Source organism: Mobula hypostoma, chromosome 8, assembly GCF_963921235.1.
Source record: "Mobula hypostoma chromosome 8, sMobHyp1.1, whole genome shotgun sequence".
Taxonomy (NCBI): domain Eukaryota; kingdom Metazoa; phylum Chordata; class Chondrichthyes; order Myliobatiformes; family Myliobatidae; genus Mobula; species Mobula hypostoma.
In genome coordinates, this window is record NC_086104.1 from 139,098,148 (window position 1) to 139,120,797 (window position 22,650).

Below are 22,650 nucleotides of genomic sequence, written 5' to 3' on the forward strand. Positions count from 1 at the left end.
GGCCAAAAGACGTGTCACAGTTGCAGTCCTTTTTCTGAATTGTCAATTGGTATATCAAGTTCCTGCCAAACCTGGGTACTGTGATCCAACCCTTGAACATATTACTGCAGATTGGGAAGACATGGCAATTGACAAAACAGTGTGAGGTGGCTTTCCAAAAGGCAAAAGAAATGTTGATGTCAGATTCTGTACTCACATATTATGATCCACATCATCCAGTGCAGTTTGCCTGCAATGCCTCACCTTATGGCATAGGGGCAGGCATGTCTCATGTTATGAGTGATGACAGCCATTGCTGCAGAGAAAAATTATGCACAGATTGACAGGGAGGTCTTGAATCTGGTTTGGGGTGTAAAACGTTTCATCCAGTACTTTTATAGGAGAAGGTTTACCCTCATTACTGATCATCAACTACTAGTGTCCATTTTCAATCCACAGAAGGGCATTCCACCATCAGCAGACCCATGAATGCAGAGATGGGCTCTGTTTCTTGGAGGACACAATTACAAGATCGAATTCAGGAGGACGACTAATCTTGGAAATGACGATGGATTGCACTGTTTACCCTTGGAAAAGGAAATACCTGAAAATTTACAAAAGAGTACGCTTCTCTTGATGTATTCTCCCTAATAAAAATCGAGAAAGATGATCCAAAGAGAAACCAGAAAAGACCGCACACTGTCTTAGGTCTACATGGCAAACCAAAATGGCTGGAATGTTTAGCAGAAATTCCAGTTACGCCATTTTTACTAGTGCCGGGATGAACTTCCCCTTGATGGGGGTTGCCTAATATGGCGATTGAGAGTTATTGTTGTTCCTTTCCATGCCCTGTGGCGCATCGGATGACAACTTTGCCATTTCTTTAGCATTTTTGTCTGTTTTTACGAGGCCGAGTTACTAGCTCGATGCTCAGCCCAGCTCAGACGGAAAGCAAGGAGCTGGCTGGATTCGAACCTGGGACCACTTGCCTTGAACGTCCAGTGCAGATGCCACTACGCCACCAGCTGTCCCCAACCTTTTTTGCACTGCGGACCGGTTTAATATTGACAATATTCTTGCGGACCGGCCAACCGGGGCGGGGTGTTCAGGTAGGGTTAAACACACCTCACATGTCTTTCACAGTTAGGGTCGCCAACTTTCTCACTCCCAAGTAAGGGACAACAGTAGCACTCAAATCCTGGGACGCTTTACCCCAGGAAGGACTACCATGACCATGAAGCCTTGCGCGGGCACCTGTGTGCGCTTGCGTGACGTGCGCATGTGATGTGCGCATGCGCGTATATGCCGATTTTTTTTTCTCACAAATCCATTTTGCCTTCTTCTTCCTGACTGTACTGTACATACATTATTTCTACTTTATATAGGCTGTGTATTTATCATATCATTCCTGCTTTTACTAAATGTTAGTGTTATTCATTTTCGGTTTTATGTGTTATTTGGTATGCTTTGTTAGGTTATTTTTTGGGTCTGGGAACACTCAAAAAATTTTCCCATATAAATTAATGGTAATTGCTTCTTCGCTTTACGCCATTTCGGCACGAAAGGTTTCATAGGAGCGCTCTACCTTAGTGGGGGAAATACGGGACAAGGGGTGTCCCGAATGGGACAAACTAATTTAGCCCAATATACGGGATGTCCCGGAAAATACGGGACAGTTGGCAACCCTATGTTCAAGTTCAACAGTGCGTGACAGGGAATGAGGAAAGGTGCAGCTAACTCATATCGTTTCCTCATGGCCTGGTAGCACATGCTTAGTGGCCCAGTACCAGTCCGCGGCCCGGTGGTTGGGGACCGCAGCACTACGTCACCAGCTGTCCATGTACCATCCAGGCTGAGAGCTAAAGTGTTGGAGCAGCTACATGCCGGTCATCTAGGCATGGTCAAAATGAAAGCATTGACTTTAAGCTTTATCTGGTGGCTTCAGAATGTTTCACAGCCACAAGTCCCACCCGCCAAGCAGAGCGAATGTACATATAGATGATTAGAGAAAGGTATGTTACATATTTGAGTTGGGATGCACTCTATGCCATAGGGATCGGTCCTAGGTTTGTTGATGTTTATCATCTGGATGATAATGTAGTTAAATGGATCAGCAAATTACTGGATGACACCAAGACTGGGAGTGTAGTGGATAGTGGGGATCTGGACCAGCTGGAAAATGGGCTGAAAAATGGCGGATGGAATTTAATGCAGACAAAGTGCAAAGTGATGCAGTTTGGTAGGACCAGTCAGGGTAGGTCTTACACAGGGGAAGCTACGGCACTGAAGAGTGTGGTAGAACAAAGGGATCTGGGAATATAGGTCCATAATTCATTGAAAGTGGCAACACAGTTAGGTAGGGACGTAAAGAAAGCTTTTGGCACATTGACCTTCATAAATAAAGAATTGAGCACAGGAGATGGGATGTTATGTTGAAGTGGTATAAGATGATGGTGAGGCCTATTTTGGAGTATTGTGTGTAGCTTTGGTCACCCACCTACAAGAAAGATGTACGTACAGTAAGGTTGAAAGAATTCAGAGAAAATTGACAAGGATGTTGCCAGGACTGGAGGACCTGAGTTATAAGGAAAGATTAAATAGGTTATTACTTGGAAGATAGAAGGCTGAGGGGAGATTCGATAGAGGTATACAAAACTATGAGGGGTGTAGATAGGGGTATACAAACTATGTAAATGGCATACATTATTATGACACCACATTATATATGAGCACCTCACTAAAAGCAAAACAAAGTACACCAGTTATCCCTGACTCCCGTATTTTTCTTTTGATTCATTTTTTGATATGACAAAACATAAGAAAATGCAAAATAGATCAGCCACGAGCGAATGGCAGAGCAGACTCCATGGACCTAATTCTTCTGCGCCTTATGGCCTTATGACCTAAGAGAAGATGAGAGTGGAGATGTTGTGAAGATGTTTCCTACCTTGAGAGAACTAAGAATTAAGTTATAGTCCACAGAAAAAAGATTCTTTAAGATTTAAGATGTGGTCCGGCAGATTTCTCTCTCCCAGAGCTTTGTGGACTCTGATTCATTGCACCCTAATCTATATGATATTTAACTGATTCTGGGCTGAGAGTTACACTTCACTCAAGCAGCTAAACAGATGTGGAACAAGAGGTGGGTCATCCTTAATGGAAGATTTTTTAAAAAAAACTGCAGATGTAGGGAATCGGAAATAAAACTGGTTTCGCTTTGCACAGTGATGGTGCAAAGTGAAACAGATAATGTTTCAGGTAGAACACCCTTTGTCAAAAGTCCAGCCTACTTTTGTTCCTCTTTATTTTGTTCTGACATCCATACATAGAGTATAGCACAGTCCAGCCCCTTAAGCCTAGGATGTAGTGCCGACTTTCTAATCTACTCCAAGATCAATCTAACCCTTCCCTCCCACGTATATCCCTTCAGCTACATGCCTATCTAGGAATCTCCTCAATATCCTTAATTTGTCGGCCTTCACCACCAGCTCAGCATTCCACGCACCTACCACTCTCTGTGTAAAAATGTACCTGTGACATCCCCCCTATACTTTCTTCATTCACCTTAAAAGTAAGTCTTCTCACTTGTACATCAGAGAGACCCGACACCGATTGGGAGACCACTTCGCCGAGCACCTACGCTCCATCCGCTAGAGAACCTCCCCGTGGCCACCCATTTTAATTCCACTTTCCATTCCCATTCCGATGTCAATCGATTGGCCTCCTCCACTGTCGTGATGAAACCACACTCGAGTTGGAGGAACAACACCATCTGGGTAGCCTCCAACCTAATGGCACGAACATGGATTTCTCGAACTTCTGGTAATGCCCCCCTTCCTTCACCACTCCCAATCCCCTTTCCCCTCACTCACCATATCTCCTTGCCTGTCCGTCACCTCCCTCTGGTTCTCCTCCCCCTTTTCTTTCTCCCTAACACACCACCTGCCTTCTTAACCACCCTATTAATGTGCACAGTATCCTTGAGGGATCTATGGACTTGGACACCAATATCTCTCTCCACACTGCTAAGAATCCTACCGTTAGCTTTGTACTCTGCCTTCAAGTTCAACCATCCAAAGTGTATCACTTCACATGTTTCCAAACTGAACGCCATCTGCCTCTTCTCAGCCCAGCTCTGCATCCTAACTACGTCCTGCCTTTACCCTATCCACAGCACCACCGACCTTAAAGTAATCCTCAAACTTACTAACCCATGTTTCCACTTCCTCATCTAAGTCATTTGTAAAGAGCAGTCAGGTGAATTGCTTTGCCGGCGGTACTTTCTTCACGCTGAGGGAGTTAAGGAGTGAATCCACGCTTACTTCTGGGCTGCCACAGTCACAGTCTTCCCCCTTTTCCACAAAGTGGTTGCCGCAGACGGGCGCTGCCTTAATGTCATCCAAGTTGGGAACATCCCGCACACAGGAAGCGCCTTTGTTTAGAACAAAGTTCTGGAATTTCTGGTGACTGCAGGAACTGAACTCCATTGGTAACTGTGTGCTGTAGAAAAGAAGAAGAGGAGAAATGACATTAGCGTGGCCTCAAAGCCCGTCAGTGCCGGTATTATGGAACGACAGAAGGTGAATTGTTCAATCTGGTGGGCAATTCACATTCAGGAGAGATGGGCAAGGACATTCGGAGGACTTAATGACATAGAACTCTTCCCTGGTTAACATAGTACATAGAACAGTGCAGCATTGAACAGGCCACTCATGTCCGTGCAGATAATGTCTCATAGAACATGGAAATCTACAGCACATTACAGGCCCTTTGGCCCACAATGTTGTGCTGACCGTGCAACTTACTCTAGAATCTGCCCAGAATTACCCTGTTGAATAGCCTTCTATTTTTCTAAGCTCCATGCACTTATCTAAGAGACCCTATTGTATCCACCTCCACCACCGGCAGTGCACCGGCAGCCCATTCCACGCACCCACCACCCTCTGTGTGAAAAACTTACCTCTGACATCCCCTCTGTACCTACTTCCAAGCACCTTAAACCTACGCCCCCTCATGTTAACCATTTCAGCCCCGGGAAAAAGCCTCTGGCTATCCACACGATCAATGCCTCTCATCATCTTATACACCTCTATCAGGTCACCTTTCATTCTCTGTCGCTCCAAGGAGAAAAGGTCAAGTTCACTCAACCTATTCTCATAAGGCACGCTCTCCAATCTAGACAATAAATATCCAGCCTTATCTTCATCAAACACCTTTGTCACCTCCTCAAAAAACTTGATCAAGTTTGTCAGTCATGAGCTACCCTGCACAAAACCATCCTGACTATCCCTAAGCAAGCATGCCTCTCTGAACATACTGTATATAATGCTATCCCTCAATATCTTCTCCAACAGCTTGGAGATTGAGGATCACTGGATTGTCCCCAGTTCCTACCTTGAACAAAGGCGCAACATTTGCGACTCTCTGAGCCTGTTGCTAGTGAGGACAGACAGATCTTTGTCAAAGTCCAAATATACTCATCACTTGCTTCTTTTAATATTCTGGGATGTACGGAATCCCATCAGGCACTGTGAGCTTGTCCACCTTAATGCCATTCAGAAGAACATTGCCATGCTCAGCTCTATTTTCACTATCAGGATTTATGTAAAGAATTTGTATGTTCCCCTCGTGATCGCGTTGGTTTCCTCCGGGTGCTCTGGTTTCCTCCCTTATTCCAAAGATATGTGGGCTAGGTTAATTGGTTGCATGGGGGTAATTGGGCAGCGCAGAATCCCTGGGCTGGAAGGGCCCGTTACTGAGTTGTATCTCGAAATAAATACAAATCGAACACAATAAGTATGTTAGGCAATGGAAGCAGGAGGTCAGCATAATGTGTTAAGACCAGATGCAGGGTCTCAACACAAAATGTGGACAGTCAATTTTCCTTCAAGATGCCTCCTGACCCATTTAGTTCCTCCAGCCTATTTATTATTCTTCTGTTGCTGGGTCAGTTTAATGTGTGCATTAATTCGTCCACCTCTTGGTTCTTATCAGTGGAGAATGAAGGCAGAATTACTCTGGTTATGAGTGCAGCCATTGTCTCCCAGTTCTTTGATTTTCTACCACAGGGCAAGTCCATGTGTCAAGGGCAGAGGGGATGAATCACACTTACCTTAAGGAAGGAGACATGATGCAATTACCAGTTCTGCAAATGCAAGTAGTATCGTCATGTTCCATCCACAGGTTGTGTCCCATCTCATGCGCCATGGTTGAGGCAAGCCCATGGACATTATCTGCGTGATCCTGAGAATGACACCATTTCAAAGTTACGCACCACATCCAGTCTGACAACACTTCCCTGACACCCAACTCCTACTACCAAGAAGTTATAGGGTAGTACACACAGAGCAACCCCTGTCCATCGCTGGTTCCCTCCAATTTGCAGACCAAGCTGACTTTAAAATGTTCCTCAAGTAAACCCAGAAATTGCAGGAAGATCTGCACGTGAAAACAACAATTCTATATTCTCTTCTCTCAGATGCTGCTTGGCCTGTTGGGTGTCCCTGGCATTTTCTGCTTTTGCTTCAAATTTCCTGCAGCTGCTTTGGATTTCCACTTACTGTTGGAAACATGTCACTGTTCCCTCAATATCTCCACCCCTAAACCCTGGACTTAATTTCCTGCAAACAGAGGGGAGAACTTTCACCTGAAGTACTGCAGTGCTTCAAAGTCAAGTCAAAGTCAAGATGAATTTACGACCATAAAACCATAAGACCATAAGAGACAGGAGCAGAGTTAGGCTATCTGTGGCTGCCCCACCGTTCCATCATGGCTGATTTATTATCCCTCTCAATCCCATTCTCCTGCCATCTCCCCATAACCTTTGACACCTTCATACATTAAGAACCTATCGACCTCCACTTTAAGTATACCCAATGATTTGGGCTACACAGCACCTGTGGCAATGAATTCCACAGATTCGTCACCCTCTGGCTATATATAAAAAAATTCCTCCTCACCTCTGTTCTAAAGGGATGCCCTTTCATCCTGAGGCTGTGACCTCTGGTCGTAGACTCCCCCACTATAGCAAACACCCTATCCATGTCCACTCTATTTCGACCTTTCGATAGGTTTCCATGAGATTCTCCCACATTCTTCTTATCTCCAACAAGGACAGACCCAGAGCCATCAGACATTCCTCATACGCCAACGCTTTCATTCCTGGATTCATTCTCGTATCTCATGAATCTCCTCAAATGCCAGCACATCCTTTCTTAGGTAAGGAGCTCGAAACAATTCACAATACTCCAAGTGGGGTTTGACCATGCCTTATAAAGCCTTAGCTTTATTTATTTATACATTATTACCAAAGTGCATATATGTAACCATGTACTACCTTGAAATTGATTTATTGCAGACATTTAGAGGAAAATAAAGACTTGCAATTTAATTTGTGAAGAACTGTAAATAACAAAGACTTACGAGGAACCAATGTGCAAAAGAAGTCAAATCATGCAAATAAATAAAACTAGTAAATAAGTAATAAAATGAGTCTATAGTGAAGTGACTTCGGTTATCCACGTTGGTTCAGGAGCCGAATGGTTGTAAGGTATTAACTGTTCCTGAACCTAGCAGTGTGGGACCTAAGGCTCCCTGTACCTTCCGCAATTAAGTTTGGTGTCACCTGGAATTAAATCACCATATCTTCTAGTTTTGCCTCCACTGATTTGCTGCTGACACCCACATCCATCGATCTCCAGGTACTCCAATCTTCTCCTACTTGTTGACCAGTGGTCTACAAGCTCATCTGAACCGCTGCAGCCTAACAGATGATGAGGCCCACTCATTGAGCACCCAACTGGGGCCAACTGCGAGAACTACGTAGGCCATTCAGCCCATCAAAGGACTGCTTGCATGATGCATGGCAGGATCCATGATGATGGCATGCAAACAGCTTTTCACAGTTACTTGGTACAGTTGACAACAATAAGCCATTACCGACTTTGATCTGAAAATGAAGCATACCTGATTAATTGCTCCAGATTCAGAAGTGCACATTGCATGCATTGGAGCCAGACCGATGGTACTTCCATCGAAATCCACGTAACTGAGAAAAGGAAGTGACATTTTGTATTTAGACATCTTTCTTCACCTGGTCCATCCTGAGACTTTACAGCTGTACCATCATATTTGACTTTCTGAAATGGTTAGGCCTCTTTAGGTGAGAATGATGTAAAGGGTTTCCATAGCAACCATACAAAATGCTGGAGGAACTCAGCAGTTCAGGCAGCATCTATGGAAATGAATAAACAGTCGACTTTTTGTCTGAGACCCTTTTTCAGGACTGGAAAGGAAAGGGAAAGATGCCAGAATAAAAAGGTAGGGGGAGGGGAAAGGAGGACAAGCTAGAAGATGATTGGTGAAGCCAGGTGGTTGAGAAAAGTAAAGGGCCGGAGAAGAAGGAATTTGATAGGAGGGCAGAGTGGACTATGGGAGAAAGGGAAGAAGGAGAGGCACCAGGGGAAGGTGATAGGCAGGTGAGGAGAAGAGATAAGAGATCAGAATGGGGAATAGAAGAGGGAAGGAGAAATTGATGTTCATGCCATCAAGTGGGAGGCTATAAAGACAGTGGTCTCATTGCGGCAAAAGAGGAGACCATGGACCGACATATCAGAACAGGAATGGGGATAGGAATTAAAATGGCTGGCCATTGGGAAATCCCGCTTTTGGCAGATGGAGGGGAGGTGACTGACAAAGCGGTCCCCAAATTTACGTCGGGTCTCATTAGTGTAGAGGAGGCTGCATCGGTAGCACCGGATGCAGTAGATAATCCCAACAAATTCGCAGGTGAAATGTTGCCTTACCCAGAAGGACTGTTTGGAGCCCTGAATAGAGTAAGGGAGGAACTAAATAGGCAGGTGTAGCATTTATCTCACTTGCATGGATATGTGCCAGGAGGCAGATGAGTGGGGGGGGGGGGGTGAATGAATGGACAAAGGAATCATAGAGAGAGTGATTCCTATGGAAAGTGGAAAATGGGTGTGGGGGGGGGAGGTGGAGGAAAAGATGTGTTTGGCAGTAGGATCCCATTAGAGATGACTGAATGATATGTTGGATGCAGAGGCTCAAGGGATGGTAGGTGAGGACAAAAGGAACTCTATCCCTGTTAAAGCAGCAGGGAGATAGGGTGAGCGTGGATGTCCAGGAAATGGTGGAGATGCAGTTGAGGGCAGCATCAATGGTGGAGGAAGGGAAATCCTGCTCATTGAAGAAGGAGGACATCTCTAATGTCCTGGAAAGGAAACAAAGCCTCATCCTAGGAAGAGATGCAGAAGAGATAAAAGAACTGAGAAAGGGGAATAGCATTTTTACCCACGGATGCTGCCCGACCTGCTGAGTTCCTCCAGCGCGTTGTGAGTGTAGCATTTTTACAGGAGACATGGTGAGAAGAGGTAACCATGGAATCCGGTAGGTTTATAAAAGTGTTGGTAGACAGTTTGTCTCCAGAGATGGAGACATAGAGGTTGAGAAAGGGGAGGGCGGTGTCAGAAATAGACCAACTGAATTTAAGGGCATGGTGAAAGTTGGAGGCAAAGTTGATGAAATTGATGATCTCAATATGGGTGAAGGAAGCAGCACCAATGAAGTCATCAATGTATTGCAGGAAGAGTTGCGGAGCACTACCATGAAAGGCTTGGAACATGGACTGTTCGATGTAACTAACAAAAAGGTGGGCAAAGCTGGAGTTCATGCAGGTGCCCATGGCTATCCCTTGAGTCTGGAGAAAGTGGGAGGAACCAAAGGAGAAATTTTTTGCGGTTGAAGACCTGTTCTGCCAGGTGGAGGAGGGGAACTGTTTGGGTCTTCTGTTGAGAAAGAAGTGAGGTGCTTTACGGCCTTCTTGATAGGGGACTGAAGTGTGTAGGGACTGGACATCCATGGTAAACTGAGGTGGTCAGGACCATGGAATTGAAAGATGTTGAGGAGATTGAGAGCATGTGAAGAGCTGTGGATATAGTTGGGAAGGGGCTGAATTAAGTGGGAAAGAATGGAATCCAGGTATGCAGACACAAGTTCAGTAGGGCAGGAGCAGGCAGATACCATGGGCCTACCCAGACAGTCAGGTTTGTGGAGCTTGGATAGGAGGTAGAAATGAGCAGTGCAGTGTAAGGGAATTATGAGTTTAGTGGCAGAGAGTGGGAGTTTGCAGACTTGATGAGGTTAGCGATGGTTTCAGAGACAATGTTCTGATGATCTGGAGTGGAGTCCTTTTCAAGTGGTAGGTAAGATGAGGTGTCTGAGAGTTGCTGTCTGGCCTCAGCAAGGTAGAAGTCAGTCTGCCACACTACAACACCACCCCCCTTTGTCTGCAGGTCTGATGGCAAGATTGGGATTGGTGCAGAGAGAGTGGACTGCAGTGCATTCAGAGAGAGTAAGGATCGATATTTGAGAGGGGAATGCTAAAGTTGAGCCGATTGATGTCTTGTCGGCAATTAGAGATGAAAAGGTCTAGAGCGGGTGCCCGAGAAGAGGAGAAGGGTTGGAGATGGAAGAAGGGGTCATCGTGTGGGGTGGGGGATTCTTGCCATAGAAGTGGCCTCAGAGACGGAGGCAACGGAAGAAGCGCTCAGGGTTGTAGCAGGTGCGGAACTCACTAGGTGTGGGTGACCGGGGACAAGGGTAAGGCCCTTGTCGAGGACAGAACATCTGCCTCAGAGAGAAGAAGATCAGAGGGAGAGGAGAAAACATGGCAGTGGTTACAGCTGGGATCAGAGGGAGGAGAGTTGGTGGTGTCAGAGAAGGGGTAGGGTTGACATATTCATTCTCGTTTTAGAGTCAGAAAATCATAGAGCTTGGAAGTAGGCCTTTCAGTCCATTAAGGTTGTGCTGTTCATCAAGCATGCACATGCACTCATCCCACTCTCGTCAACTCCCCCCTCCCCCCCATGACCGTGCACAATTTAAAGTGGCCAGCTCACACATCTTTGGGATATGCGAGGAAACCAGAGGACACCAGAAGACTGACAAAACCTATGAGGCTACTAATATCATGTGGGGAAACCAGGGGACAGATGAAACCTTGAAACCTATGAGGCTACTAATATCAGGCGTGGTTAAATGCCAGTGAACAAACGTTGGACAGTTCATTCCCTCTCACATCTGTACTGAACACCAGTGCTTCCAATATGACTTCTGCAACTAAATTGCCACCATGATTGATCTCATCTCTTCCAAGTCTCACGATTTGGGACTTCCTCCCTCCCTCCTTGAAGAAGGTCAGTAAAGCAGATGTGCACTTAATGATAACCCAGTAGTCTGCGGTTCTCATGACTGAGTCTAAGGTTTCAAACCTCAGCAGGAAGACGGTGGGTGGTGGGGGCTGGTGGGTGGGGAGAGGTGTCAAGACAGGATGCAGATCGCCAGGAAGCTTATTTATGCTACATTTTAAGGCATATTCAGGAAGTTAGTGGTGATAATTAGCCATTCTTTACATTACCTCTCCCCAACTGAGTGCTATTTTTAGTAAATGCTATAATTTTTCCTCCTGTTCCCGAGTAACTAACGCAGAACGGTTGAACCGATGCAAGATGTTCCTGCAGATCGCTGCTTCCCGTGGCTCGGTCGTCTAAGTTGTCCAGCCTGATGCTTTATATATTGCACTCAGCTGGTGAAAACCCCTTAAGCGATCTGTCCCACAGTGAAGTTAACTTTTTTCACCAATGCAATCCTTGACCTGAGACTATTGTCCTTGTGTGTGACGTAGATGGATGGAGTAGTGTATAGTATAGTATAGGCATCCGTTAGTCTCGTGAGACCTGGGCAAGGTTGTATGGAAGACCGGCAGTTGCCCATACTGCAAGTCTCCCCTCTCCACGCCACCAATGTTGCCTAAGGGAAGGGCGCTAGGACCCATACAACTTGGCACCGATGTCGTCGCAGAGCAATGTGTGGTTAAGTGCCTTGCTCAAGGACACAACACGCTGCCTCAGCCAAGGCTCGAACTAGCAACCTTCTGATCACTAGACGAACACCTTAACCACTTGGCCACGGGTGTGCTTATAGACAAATGTATGGTGTGAGGAAGTAGACGTGAAGCACAATTGTGAGTGTTAACAAGGACTAGCTGGTTTGCCTCTGTGTCCAGTTACTAAGTCACTACCCCTGTGTTTTGGACTCGGTCTCTGGAGTTTACAGGGAACGGTGTGCCAAACAGAAAACATCCAGTAAGCAGCAGTTCTGTGGGCAAAAAGTACTGTGTTAATGAGAGAGGTCAGAGAAGAATTGCCAGACTGGTTCAAGCTGACAAGAAGGTGACGGTTACTCAAATAAACACATGTTGTAACAGAGGTGTGCAGAAAAGCATCTCTGAATGCACAACTTGTCAAACCTTCAAGTGGACGGGCTACAGCAGCAGAAGAGCATGAACGGACACACAGCGGCCCAAATGCGAGAAAATCTGCAGAAGCTGGAAAGCCAAAGCAACGCACACAAGATGCCGGAGGAACTCAGCAGGCCAGGCCAGCATCGATGGAGAAGTGTAAACAGCTGATGTTTCGGGTCGAGACCCTTCATCAGGACTGGAGAAAAAGATGAGAAGTCAGAGCAAGAAGGTGGGGTGGAGGGGAAGAAGTAGTACAAGATGGTAAGCAACAGGTGAAACCAGGAGGGGAGAGGTGTGAAGTAGAAAGCTAGAAATTTATATGCCCAATGACCACTGTAATAGATGCAGCAGATAACTAATAAAGTTGCCACTCCATGTATGTTCATGCATTCTACACAGAATTTAGCACAGGAACAGGCTTTTCGGCCTACGCTTTTGTACCTAATTAATTAAGATAGTGATGCTGGATTAAACTAATTCTTCCTGCTTGCACACGGTCCATATCCCTTCATTCTCTACATGTTCATGTACCTACCAAAGAACTTTTTAAACACCTCTGTTGTATCTACTCCTACCACCTGTAATGGCACCAGTTTGCAGGCACCCTCCATTCTCTGTGTAAAAATAACCTGCCCCACATATCTCCTTCGAACTTTCCTCCTCTAACCTTAAGTACATGCCCCCTGGCATTCGACATTTTAACCCTGGGAAAAAAGTTGCCAGTTGTCACCTAAACTTAAGTCCTTCACAATCTCACAAACTTCCATCAGCCCCCTCTGCTCCAACTTGGTGACTGAGCATGTGTTTTCTTGAATGTGCGTGTGTGTATATGAGGCCGTGCACCATATCCATGTTCTCCGTACTTGTCTATGTGGAGGTTAAATGTACAAAAGGCAAAGGATTTTGCATTCAGAGTCAGAACGGATATTGGTTTCTCTTCCGACCTCGGTGATCGTGTGGGCCTCTTGCAGAAGGAGGTGAAACAGCAAGTGAAAGGAAGATGTTGTCGCGGTGGCTCCAGTACTTACGTGATGAATTGGATGTTGTCATGTTCCTTAACCGGTAGCAGCTTTGTTTTACGCCACGTCAACATGTCTCTCAGAGTTCTGTTGGGATCGGTTACAACGGTTATTTTATCTCCTTTGGACCAGATATCCAGGCCAATCAAAGCCACGTGTGTTCTTAGTGGCCTGTACAACTGTGGAAAAAGAGATGCAAGTTTCTGTATTTTCTGCAGTTCATTATGATACAGTGTAACCCTCTCTTATATCCAATCCCTCCTGAGCTGGTGTGGTGAGTTCCTTTGTCCCGCCGCACAAAATGACATCGTTAGACTATCTCTGCCATTTCTAGATGAGAAAGGATGCGATACCATTTAAAGTCTGTGTAATCTTCCAAATACATATGAATCTTCTCAACTTCACTGTACACCAGATGGTACAACCCTGCCCAATATCACATGCAGCTGCTGCCAGCACTCCTCCCAACACCACTGAGCGCAGGGTAGTATGCTCGGCCAATACCAGGTACACTAGATGTGTGCCCATCGTTACATAGTAGACATGGCTTTGAGGTCCTGTGCCAACTGCAATGGTGCTTGGAAGATCTGTGATCAGTTTTTAGACAGTGTGAGCCATGGGCACTCTGCCAGTCAGTCAACAACTGAAAAGGGAAGTGTAGAGTGAAATGATAGTCCCTCAGAACTGAACGTCATTTGCAGAGTGAGTGTAATCACCAAACAGATTTCAATGCTTCCAGAGTTCCTGTTTACGTCAGCAAGAAGTGGCCTGCACTGAGAAAATAACCAGCAAAGGGATAATGTGTATTAGTCATAGAGTCATAGTTATAGAAATCTATAGTGCAGAAACAGGCCCTTTGGCCCATCTAATAGTGCCAAACCATTCTTCTGCCTAGTCCCATTGACCAGCACCGGGATCATAGCTGTCCAATCACCTTTTGGTTTGGGTTGGGTTGGAATTCATCTGCACAGTTTGTCAATGGCTTCTCTAAAGCTGAACGTTAGGATTGTGTATGAGCAGATGGGGTTTCAAAGGATGATCAGTGAAGCTTGTCAAAATGCGCAGTAATCTTGTGGTGCTTTACGGGTGGATGTCATAGAGTCATAGAAAAGTACTACACAACAGGCCCTCCAGTAAATCTAGTCCATACTGAACTAGTTAAACTGCCCACTCCCACTGACCTGCACCGGGACCACAGCCCTCGTTACCGCTGCCATCCATGTACCTATCCAAACTTCTCTCAAATGTCAAAATTGGGCTTGCATGCACCATTTGCTCTGGCAGCTCATTCCACACTCTCATGACCCTCTGAATGAAGAAGTTTTCCCTCATGCTCCCCTTAAACTTTTTACCTTTCACACTTAACCCATGACCACTAGTTGTAGTCCCACGCAACCTCGGTGGAAAAAGCCTGCTTGCACTTACCCTATCTGTATCCCTCACAATTTTGTATACCTCTGTCAAATCTCTTCTCAATCTTCAATGTTCCAAGGAATACAATCCTAACCTATTCAATCCGGGTCCTCCAGACCCAGCAACATCCTTGTAAATTTTCTCCGTACTCTTTCAACCTTATTTACATCTTTTCTGTAGGTAGGTGAGCAAAACTGCACACAGTGTTGTTCCGACTGGCTGGAGTGCTTAGGAACCAGGAGCACACTGTGAAGATAAATGGTCAGCCATTCAGCAATGAGGTGAGAGGAAAAACCTTCACCAAGAAGGTGGTAACCCTTTGGAATTCCCCACCCAAGAGGACTATGGATGCTGAGATGTTGAATATCTTCAAAGCTGAGTTGGGACATTAAGTTAATCAAGGATGTAGGATAAACGCAGCTTCCACTCTATTGACACCGTCTATAATTCCCACTGCCTTGGGTAAGCAGCCAGCATAATCAAGGATCCCTAGTATTCTGGATATTCTCTCTTCTTCTCTGTCCCATTGGACAGAAGATTCAAAAGTTTGAGTGTATGTACCAGAAGGTGCAAAGACTGTGTCCATTCCACTGTTCTAAGACACTTGAATAGACCTCAATATATATTGAAGGTGAACTCCTGATCACCCAATCTACCCTGTGGAGGCCCTAACACGTTATTTGCCTACCTGCCCTACCCTTTTTCTGCAACTGTAACACAATATTCTGCATTCCATGTTATTTCCCTTCTGTGCTTACATGGGAATGACCTACCTGAATGGAATCCAAACAAAATCTTTCCACTCTAACTCCGTACAAGTGGCGATTATGAACCAATGATAACTATGGTGGAAGAAAGTGAGGCTGAAGTCTGCTGTGACTTGATATAGTGAGCAGGGATATGAGAGGCCGAATGGCCTCTTCTGTTTCTGTTTCTTATGTGTTTATGCTCTGGGTGAATATCGGGACAAAGACACCACGTGGAGTGGATGCAGATTTGATTGCATCAATGAAGAGACGTCTGGATAAGTACATAGATGAGAGGGGTATGGTTTGAATGCTGGTCGATGGGACTAGGCAGAATAATAGTGGCATGAGTTGGAAGGACCAAGGGGTCTTTGTAGTGCTCTATGACTCTACGACTCTATCCTTGCAGACTATACTCAGGAGCTCAGATAACTGCACTCCCATCTCTGGTATTCCTGTCCCACTCCAGAGACCTGCGTTCAACACCTGGGCCTACAGTCTCAGGGCAAAGCTGATGGAGTGCTGCACTAAGAGATTCACATCCTTCAGCTATGAGGCATTGACAATGTTCTCTCCCAGCTGGATTTCAAAAGAAAAATCTGAGAGAAGTGGGGTTAACTTGCGACAAGAATCAAACAGATTTCCATGAAGGTGTTGTGGGAGATGCTGTGTGCAAGTCCAATGCTGTGTTTCCATTACCACAACAAAAGGTATTCTTAATCTTGACTGCTAGGACTGTCTATATGGCACCTCCTTTTATTAATATTCAAAACATAGCATCAATAAGCAACAAAGAAGTCCATGATTGTCACTGCCTAGTCTCGGATGGAAGGAGTGAGTAACACAGAAGCAGCTATTTAACAGAGAGGTCACCAGGACAAAACCGCGGTCAGAGATGACATAGCTTCCAGTGAGACAACTGGACATAGCAAGCACAATTGGATGTGTTGCTTTACTCCTGAAATCCCATAAGAATGAAGAAAACATAACAAACATGATGTAGAAAGGGATAAAAATAGCAATTGAAGTGGTGCAAGAGAGCCCTGTGCAGTTCAAAGTGTTTCTGTCCAACTAGTCAGCAGGAACATTTTCACAGAAGCTAGAGGTTATAAGAGTTACCAACCAGGTTGATGTGATTGACTGCCTCAAACACTCTGTTCCTCACTGCTTCAACAGAACCAAACTTCCGGAACTGTGAAATAGAAAGAAGAGGAGTTATTAGTCTTTAGTCCATCAAGATTAACTGAAGCAAACAGCTGAACATACAGAGTGTCGTCTCTGTGTCCACTGAAGTGGAAATTTTGCATTTCCTTTCATGTGAAATATTAAGCAGAGGTCTGTCCAAAGACCTTATGATGCTAGCTCCACTATAACCTTACAAACAGTACCTGTCAATTATCCCCAGACAATACTCTCAATGTATGTCGTATCAGAGGTTCCTGCGGCATTGGTCTTGTGCCAGCTCTCTGAGCAGTCACATTCCCATTCCCTGTCTCTCTCTATCTACCCCTCACTCTCCTCTCACTCTTCCCCTCTCTTTCTCTCTCTTACCTCTCATGCTCTCTCTCATTAACTCACCGAGCCACTCAACTTTCCTGCCACCAACCTATACTAAGGGGTGATCGGCAGCAGTTCCAAATTAACCCACCTACATGCACTTTATTAGGATATGGGAGGAAAGTGGAACACCCAAGGGAAACTCACGTGGTCACAGGGAGATCGTGCAACCTCCACACCGACTGCATCTGAGTTTGGGATTGAACCAGGGTCACTGGAGCAACGAGGCAGCTCTACAATCTGCTGCACTACCTGAGGCAATTTGGTTATTGCATGATAAATAAGTGTGGGGGCTAGCTGAACACAATTAGGTTTGCTTCATTTGAACAATTCTACAATTGAACTTCAAGTTCAGCCATTGCAGTATTAATTAAGCTGATTAATCAATCAATGTCCCTAAAGGTACATTTCTCATATTTCCTTAAGGAGTACAACAAAGCCTGTCAGCCCATTGAGTCTATATTAGCTTTCAGACGATTTACCAAACCCATTCCACCACTATTTTCAAAGTCATGGCATTATTAGGGAGCTTAAGGTAAAGGAGGCAATGATCATAAATTTACCTGCAATTTGAGAAGGAGAGGCTAAAGTCAGATGTATCAGTATTAGAGCAGAGTAAAGGGAATTTCAGAGGCATGAGAGAGGACCTGGTCAAAGTTGATTTGAAGGGGACACTATCAGGTGAATGGCAGAGTAGCAATGGCTGCAGTTCCTGGGAGCAATTAGGAAGGCACAGGCTGGATACATCCCAAAGAAGAAGTATTCTAAAAGCAAGTTACACAATCATGGCTACAAAGTCAACATAAAAGCAAATGAAACCACCTTGGTTTCCTTGGCTACGTAAGTCTAGGGAAGGCAACCTCTGGCCCTGCCAAACTTGTGAGATTGAGCTGCGCTTGATTCCATCCCAAAACTCGGTCCTAAACCTGTTACAAATTAATGCCACGAAATGACAGACAGTGCACTGCATACGATTAAAGGAATTATATTTATGAATCTTAACTGAAGAGTTAGTAAAGAGTAACAAAAAGAAAAGGGCCCATTCTAATTAAACAGTCAAAAGTGCGGAAGTTGGTGCTCATCTTGAACTTCTCTATCACTCATGTGCTGGGCCTGGTCAACGTGAAAGCACACACCGCCTTCTGAATGATGGACCTCACCCAGGGTTCTGAAAGAGGTAGTTGAAGGACTTGTGGAGGTATTAGTAAAGATCTTTCAAGAATTGCGAGACTCTGGCATAGTTCTGCAGGTATGGAAAATTGCAAATGTCACACTACTCTTCTAGAATGGAAGGAGGCAGAAGAAAGGAAATTATAGGCCAGTTAGTCCAACTTCAATGGCTGGGACAATGTTAGAGTTGGTTGTAGAGGATGAGGTCTCAGGGTAAATGGAAGCACATGATGAAATAGTCCAAAATCAGCATGGTTTCCTTAAGGGAAAATCTTGCCTGACAAATCTGTTAGAATTCTTTGAGAAAATAACAAGTAGGATAGACAAGGAAGAATCTATGAATGTTGTGTACTTGGATTTTCAGAAGGTGCCACATATGAAGTTTCTTAGCAAGATAAGAGCCCGTAGTATTACAGGAAAGATACTAACTTGAGGAAAGAAAGGGAGCCATTTCTGATTGGCTGCCATTGACTAGTGATGTTCAGCAGGGGTCGATGTTGGGACCTCTTCTTTTTACGTTGTATGTCAATGATTTGGATGACAGAATTGATGGTTTTGTGGCCAAGTATGCAGATGATATGAAGAGAGGTGGATGGGCAGGTACTGTTGAGGAAGAAGGGAGGCTTCAAAAGGACTTTAACAGATTAGGAGAATGGGCAAAGAAGTAGCAAGTGGATGCATTTCTGGGAAGTGTATGGTCATGCACTTTGGTAGAAGTTATAAAAGTATAGACTATTTTCTAATCAAGGAGAAAATTCTAAAATCCAAAGTCCAAAGGGACTTGGGATTCCTTATACAGGATTTTCTAAAGGTTCATTTGTAGGTTGAGTTGGTGGTAAGAAAGGCAAATGCAATGTTAGCATTCATATTGTGATGGCTAGAATATAAAAGCAAGGATGTAATGCTGAGGCTTTATCAGGCACTGGAGAGTCCTCACCTGGGCAGTTCTGGGCACCTAATTTAAGAAAGGATATGCTGACATTGGAGAAGGTTCAGAGGATATCCTTGAGAATGACTCCTGGATAGACAGGCTTGTCATATCAAAAGCATTTGAAGGTTCTGGGCTTTTACTTGTTGGAATTTAGAAGAATGAGAGGAATTTCATTGAAACCTATCGAATGTTGAAAGGCCTTGATAGAGTGGATATGGAGATGATCTTTTCTATTTTCCTATCTGGAATAGAGGGTCATCTATTAAGAATGGAGATGAGGAGGAATTTCTTTAGGCAGCTGGGGAGGCCAGGTCATTGGGTGTATTTAAGGCGGACTTTGACAGGTTCTTGATTTGTCAGAGCATGAAAGGTTACTAGGAGAAGACGGGAAAATGGGACAGGAAATGGATCAGTCTTGATGAAATGGCGGTGCAGACTCAACGGGCCGAATGGCCTAATTCTGCTCCTATGCCCCGCGGTCTTATGGCCTTTTCATGGAGGCATACAACACTACATCTATGCCATTAAAGGCATCCGTTACTCTTGTGAGACCATGGATCTGCACCTGGAAAGTCTTCACTTCATTGCGCAGGCCTGGGCAAGGTTGTATGGAAGACGGGTAGTTGCCCATGCTGCAAGTCTCTACTCTCCATGACACCAATGTTGTCCAAAGGAAGGGCATTAAGACCCATACAGCTTGGCACCAGTGTCGTCGCAGAGCAATGTGTGGTTAAGTGCCTTGCTCAAAGACACAACAGGCTGCTTCGGCTGGGGCTCGAACTCATGACCTTCAGGTCGCTAGTCGAATGCCTTAACCACTTGGCCACGTGCCATTAGCTCCATCACATTCTATGCACTGGGAATTTAGGTGCATGTCTAATCACAAACAAGAGAAAATCTACAGATGCTAGAAAGCCAAGCAACATAAACGAAATGCTGGAGGAACTCAGCAGGCCAGGCAGCATCTATGGAAAAGAGTAAACTGTTGAAGTTTTTGGCTGAGACCCTTCGGCAGGACTAGAGAAAGAGCTGAGCATTCAGAGCAAGAAGGTGGGGGTAGGGGAAGAATAAACAGAAGGTAGTAGATGATAGGTGAAATCAGGATTGGGGGACCCCGGGGGGGGGTGAGTAAAGATCTGGGAAGTTGATTGGTGAAAGGGTTAAAGGGCTGGAGAAGAGGGAATCTGATAGGAGAGAAGATAAGGCTGTGGAAGGAGAGGAAGAGGGAGGAGCACGAGAGGGAGGTGATGGGCAGGTAAGGAGATAGTTGAGAGAGGAAAATAGGAATGGGAAATGGTGAATCCTTCACCAATTGACTTCCCAGCTCTGGCCTGCTGAGTTCCTCCAGCATTTTACGTGTGATGCTTAGGTGCATGTCTAGATGCTTCCTAAATTCATTGTGAGTATCTACCTCCCCACCTCCCCAAGCAGCACGTGTCCCTGGAATCTACTTTTTCTAACATGTCATTTCACACCCTCCCTGGCCGTTTCATCATCTGCCTACACTCAGTGCAGTTTACAATGGACAGTTAACACAACAGCTCGTTCCTATTTGGGATGTTTTTAAGGGTATGGAACTGGGGCATCCAGAGGAAACCCAGTGATTATTGGGAGAATGGGGGTGCAATTCTCCCTTTCTTGGAAAGGAAGAAAGTGTGAATTTGAGTGTGACAGCAAACATTGCAAGGAATTAACAGAGAAAAAGTGGAGCACCTCGATGCATAAATGTCAACATTTCCTAGAGATACTTCTGTAGAATTTCCAGCAGGACGGTAACGAGTATGCAGGAATACTTCAAGATGCAAGATGCAAGATTGTTTAGTACTTGAGTGTAAAGGAGATCTGATGCAGCACAATAAACATAAAGAATACCACTTAGAAAAACAAAAGCAATAAATATAAATACAGTATAAAAGAAATCCTGTAAAAAACAATCCTCCAAGAGGGCCAAACCCTTGTCGTAGGGTTTGGAGGCTTGCATATCTCAATGAGCCAGAGAGCTACAACGGCTGGAGTCAGGGCTTTATGCTTTGGCTCTTGGTAGGGTCACTGGTGCCAGACAAGTCAAAGGGTAGGGGCCAGACTAAGAGTGGTCCACTGGTCTTCCAGGTCCAGGGGTTCAGCTCAGGGCTAACAATCCTGACTGGTGAAAAAGCAATTGGGTACAGAAACAGCAATGTGGATTACAGGAGGAACAGAGACAGGCTCGGTCCTATTGACATTAGTGGATTTGGGGCTGAGAGGGCGAGTAGCTTCAAGTTCCTTGGTATACACATCACTGAGGATCTCAATTGATCTGTACATACCAGCTGGGTGATGAGAAAAGCACAACAGCCCAGCACATCTGTAGATGTGAACTTCCCACTATTCAGGACATTTACAGTGACAGGTGTATTAAACGGCCCAAAGGATCACCCCAACCACAAACTGTTCCAGCTGCTACCATCTGAGAAATGGTCCCACAGCATTAAAGCCAGGACCATCAGGCTCCAGGACAGCTTCTTCCATCAGGTCATCAGACTGTCTAATTCACACTAACACAATTGTATTTCTAAGTTATATTGACTGCTCTGTTGTATATCTTACTATACATACTATTTATTACAGATTACTATAATTTGCACATTGCACATTCAGATGGAGAGGTAACATAAAGATTTTTACTCCTCATGTATGTCAATTCAATTGAATTCTATACAGACAGAGATGGAGGACGGGCAGTAAGTAAGTTTGAGACATAAAATACAAAGTTCTTTTCTACATGGACTAATACTATGTACTCAAAATAATAAGTATGTATTGTATTTAAATTCTTGAACTGTGTGTGGTCAACAAGCCACCCTAAACTGTACTGAACTGAGAAGCCCCATCAACAGTGCCATTAACAGCTTTGACCACCCGGTTTAGCAGGAGCTTCTCTCACCTCTGAGTAATCTGCCACCACATACATTTCAATGTATTTCTTTGCTTTCAGGAACGCATTCCTCTGAAATAGAAAGGTACAGTAAATACAGCGTGACCCCGGTGGTTCTCATGATTGACATTGTTCCCACTGCTAACCAACAAAATGTGCAAACAAATAATCCGAGACTGTAGATCAACACTGATGTGAACAAATTGCTGCTAGAACATACAGGTATTTGACAGGCACAATGCCGACTGTAAATGAAGATTAAAAAAAAATCCAAATGCCGGAATTCTGAAATAAAAACAGGAAACACTCAACAGGTCAGATAGAACCTGCGGAGAGAAAAATAGAACATCCAACATTCAAAGTTCAAAGTTGAAAGTTGTGTACATACATCTATTGATGCTTCTGGACACATCTTCAGTGATGTTCCTGGAATCATCGGGTGTTTCGGGTCTTTCAACATCATACAACCTCCTCCAGGTGACCCAGCCGGGGCTGATCAGACCCCAGCTTGTGTCCAGATGGCTAGCTACTTATGATTCCATGGCTCCCCTCCTTTGAGCCACAGCCATCTTGAGACCCTCTCTGCCACATCGGTGGTA

The 22,650-nt window shown here is 44.9% G+C and overlaps 1 protein-coding gene across 1 annotated transcript in view; it reads right to left on the reverse strand.

Moving 5' to 3' along the window:
• LOC134351004 (zinc metalloproteinase-disintegrin-like crotastatin) overlaps positions 1-22,650 on the reverse strand; it is a 98,057-nt gene that overhangs the window by 41,674 nt on the left and 33,733 nt on the right. The window contains exons 7-12 of the mRNA XM_063056961.1: positions 22,061-22,123; positions 16,603-16,671; positions 13,330-13,499; positions 7,945-8,026; positions 6,092-6,222; positions 4,302-4,479 (exon numbers count right to left, since the gene is read on the reverse strand). Coding sequence (XP_062913031.1) covers positions 4,302-4,479; positions 6,092-6,222; positions 7,945-8,026; positions 13,330-13,499; positions 16,603-16,671; positions 22,061-22,123 — 693 coding nt within the window. The remainder of the gene's footprint in view (positions 1-4,301; positions 4,480-6,091; positions 6,223-7,944; positions 8,027-13,329; positions 13,500-16,602; positions 16,672-22,060; positions 22,124-22,650) is intronic.